This window comes from Nannospalax galili, unplaced genomic scaffold (assembly GCF_000622305.1).
Source record: "Nannospalax galili isolate Female #2095 unplaced genomic scaffold, S.galili_v1.0 scaffold528, whole genome shotgun sequence".
NCBI classification, from domain to species: Eukaryota; Metazoa; Chordata; class Mammalia; order Rodentia; family Spalacidae; genus Nannospalax; species Nannospalax galili.
In genome coordinates, this window is record NW_008359681.1 from 3805063 (window position 1) to 3809361 (window position 4299).

The window sequence follows — 4299 nt, forward strand, 5'->3', positions numbered from 1 at the left end:
TTACATTGCATGAAAGTGTCTAAAAGTTATAACAGTATGGTAGATGCCTTAATGATTTTTTTTCTTCCAGATCTTAGTTTTCGAGCAGCTTCTCAAATAATGTCTACTCCCATTTATGATGCCATAAAGTTAATGAAAGACATTTCACAGAATTTTCCCATAAAAGCCAGGTATATTAAAATTCATTAGCTTGATTATTGGAAAAACTCTTTCCATTAAATAGTTTTATGAGAATAGCTGATTTCCTCACATGAAGATGTCAATTCTAGTATATATAGCTTTTTGGAATTTAGAACTTTTCATTGTTTATGTTTTTATTAAAGCAAAATATTGGATTGTACATGCATTTATGTGGTGGTTTGAGTCCCTCATAGGCTCCAAGTATTTGGAAATTTTGTCCCTAGTTGGTGGTGCTGTTTTGGGAAGTCTTAAAGGTGTGTATGCTGGAGGAAGCATGTCACTGGGGGTGGACTTAGAGAGTTTTTAAGTTTTGCCTGATATCCAGTCTCTCTTGTTTCCTGTGCCTTCTTGAAGATAGGAGAGCTTAGCTTCCACTCTTCCTCCAGGCACCTCTGCCACCATACCTCCCTGCCATGATGGACTCTTGCCCTTTACAACCATAAGCTCAAATAAACTCTTCCTTCTATAAATTGCTTTGGTGAGTGTTTCTATCACAGCAACAGAAAAATGACTAATACTGCACTACAAAAGAGAACTATTGAATTAGAAGCTAATGAAATATCTCATAATAATTATTTTAATCAAAATTTTAACTAAGAAAACACATTCTTGAGTAATAAAGACTGAGAAAATATTTTTGTATATTTCTCATGGAGGATTTTTAAAAAGTGTTATCCTAAATAAGTGATCTGTACCTTGAGTATTACCAAATTATATTCTCGCCTTTTAGGGTTTAAAGTTTGTAATTTGAAATATGCAGAGTATTTTATGAAATACTTTTGCCAGTAGGATATGTAATTGAATTTTTTCCAGAAAATAATGATGGTTATATTGTGTATTTCCTGTTTCAATAGATGATGCATTTGTATATGCAGAGTGACCAGGATACTATATCATATTTTATGAGGACTTACTAAATAGCATAGCTTTGATGCATTTGTATTATGGTTAGGAATGACAGATGTATGCATTACTTTTATGTTGCTGTTATAAATTGACCTTGACCAAGGCAACTTGCAGCAGAGTTTATTTTTGCTTATGGAATGGAGAAGGACAGTCCATACTTGTAGGAGAGGCGTGGCAGAAGGTGAGCAGAGCAGGTAGCTGAAAATTCACATCTTCCAGCACACACCTGAAGCAGAAGGAAGTAGAATAATGCTATGAACCTACCTCCTCCAGTGATGTTTCCTCCAGCAAGTCTGCCCCTCCTTAAGGTTCCATGACTTCTGCCCAGCAGCACCAACTGACCAAGTATTCAAATATTTAAGCCTACATGGGACATTTCTCATTCAAACTACAGCAGAGTATAAAAGTGTAAGTACTAAGTAAATTATAAGTAAATTGGTTTGTATTGGAGTAATAAAACACCTGATAAGTCACAAGTTTATAGGTGACAGTGTATTATTGAAAATTAGGGAGCAGCCTCTGCCCTCAGCATATCTCTTTTTGTCTCAATTATTATTTCACCCATTTATCTGTAGTACAAATTAATGGTTATTAAATTAAGGTGCCTTTACCTTTTAAAGATAAGTTAAATAGTGCTTCTTGGCCACAAAAGATATCAACCATTTTTTAATGGTTAACTGAAAGTAGAGAAGTTTGTAATTTTCTTTTTTTTTTTTCTTTGCATTTTTCCATTTTATTTTTTAGTTTTCTGAGCCAAGTTCTTGCTATTTGGCCCAAATTTACCTCTAGTTATCACGCCATCTCCAATGAAGCCCACATGAGATCCTCCGTGGGTTGAGGCTGGAACTTCAAGGAAGGTTGCCTCTTGGAATTGGCTGTGCTAAAAAACATGCAGTGTACTTGGCATGCTTTTACTTGCTATTATCTTTCTGACTGTCACTGTATCATGGGCTTTCAGGGGCCCAGAAAGCACCTGGTGTCCTTGACACCGCTGTCACTGCCTTTATTGAAATCTTTTAATTATCCTAGTATGCAGGAAGAATTCTCAGGAACTCAGTCACAAAAGACAACTTTGCCTCCAGATGCATCACTATTAATAAAAGCCATTTTAGATGCAGCAAGAAGTAGCTAAGCAAAATTAATGCTGGAAAGTCCAGGGAATAACGGATTTCTAGAAGAGAGACATAGATGAGTAAATATAGATAGAAGAAGGGTTTCTTGGTATTCATTACAATTCATGGATAAATTGGCAAGATTAAGACCACCTTGGTGTCTTTTGATAAAAGATCAACAAGAGAGCATTAAAAGGCAACTACAGACTGTAGTTAAGGATTGGAAAAATAGCTGGGAAAGATGGTTTCATAGGTCCCTAACATGGGATGATTTTTTAGGATCTAAGGGGTTAAAGAATGACTTGGAAGCCCGGTGGCCCACTACAAATAAGCAAGGAATGTTATCAAATAGTTAAAAATGAAATATCATGCACAGTTGATATTGAAAGTACTTGGTGGTTTAAGGTCATTCTGACCTGAAAACACAAAACTAAGCAGAGTTCTGAGTGCGTGATAAAAGCTGGTAGTAGAAACCATAGTATCATAAAGCAGGAATTTGCTGACTGGTACCAGGTTGATAAGATAAAGAAATGTGTTTTGGCTATACATGAGGGTTGGAAAAACTGTTTTACTTTTACTGAAAATCTTAGAAGGTGACTAATTACAGAACAGTCGCAATCTTTGCTGTATATATTTCAAACCTTGCAGCTGCAAAAATACACTCAGACCTTCATCAAGCTCCTTTGTGTCTGTTTATCACTCGCCAACTCCTTGTCCACCCTCTCAACGATCCTGTTCCCGTCGGACTGAACTGCCCCGGTCTGGGCTGGTCCGTCGCATCTAGTTCTCCATCTTGCTGCCCCATTCACCTAAGTACCTAGGATTGCAGGATTGTACTACCACGCCTAGTTAAATTATTTCACAAGTATATGGTAATTATATAAAATAATGGGTTTCATTGTGACATTTTTACACACATACATATATATATATTTTGATCATATTCACACTTCTTTTTTAGCCAATTTTAAACTGAAGAATTTGAGAACTCAGTAGTATTTTTATACTAAAACATGAAATGTATATGCAAATATATATTTAGCCACGTGACTTTTAATTAACAATAGCTTTTTGTTTGTTTATTTTTATTTTATGTGTATGCATGTATTGCCTGCATGTAGGTCAGTCCACCCATGTTGTGCAATGCCTGCGGAGAACAGAAGAGGTTGTCAGATCCCCTGGAACTGGAGTTACAGACAGTTGTGAGCTGCCACGTGGGTGCTGGGATTCGAACCCAGATCTTCTGCAAGAACAACCCATGCTCTTAACCGCTGAGCCATCCCTCCAGCTCCAACAATAGCTTTTTTATTATTTTTATTTTATGGGTATGAGGGTATTGCTGCATGTGTGTTAAGTGCACCTGTGTTGTACGATGCCCGCAGACATCAGAAGAAGGCCTCAGATCCCTGGAACTGGAGTTATGGATCGTTGTTAGCCTCCATGTGGGTGCTGGGACTCGAACCCAGGTCCTCTGCAAGAGCAATCAATGTTCTTAAACACTGAGCCATCTCTTAAGCCCCTAACAATAACTTTTGAAATTAGATCAAATATATAAGTAAATAATTTTTAAGATTTTTTTATTTCATTTTAGAGATGTTTGCTTGTTTTTTTAGATAGAGTTGCTATCTAAAATAGCAACTGAAAATTGCTATATAGAGTAGGCCTAGAACTCACAGAGGTCCATCTGCCTCTGTTTCCCGAGTACTGGTATTAAAGGTGCATATCACCATACCTGGCCTTAATTTTAGTTTTAATAAGACGTTTGATTGATTATTTTGAGTTGTGGGATTATAGGTATGAGATACCATGCACCAATAACAATTTGATTTTTAGATCGGTTTCTTTTACACATACATTGACAGATCTAAGAACATTCCTAGGGATTTTCAAATTGAATAAATATAGTCTTTAGGAAATGAATTTTTAAATTATTTATTTAATAACCACATACTTAGAAGAAGCATTTCATTACAACAGCATTGACACATGGAATAACAATTTCCAGAGCTAAGATGCATCTCTTTCAAAATTAGCTATAAATTTTTAGGTTTACAGTTGAATTATTACAGTTATACAATATTGTACTCAGTATAAACCCTAT

The 4299-nt window shown here is 35.9% G+C and overlaps 1 protein-coding gene across 8 annotated transcripts in view; it reads left to right on the forward strand.

The window, feature by feature from the left end:
• The window catches only part of Uggt2 (UDP-glucose glycoprotein glucosyltransferase 2), a 259231-nt gene that overhangs the window by 69485 nt on the left and 185447 nt on the right, over window positions 1-4299 (forward strand). For all 8 annotated transcript variants that reach the window (XM_029558882.1, XM_029558884.1, XM_029558883.1 and 5 more), the window contains one exon: window positions 71-170. In XM_029558882.1, the coding sequence (XP_029414742.1) occupies window positions 71-170 (100 nt within the window). The remainder of the gene's footprint in view (window positions 1-70; window positions 171-4299) is intronic.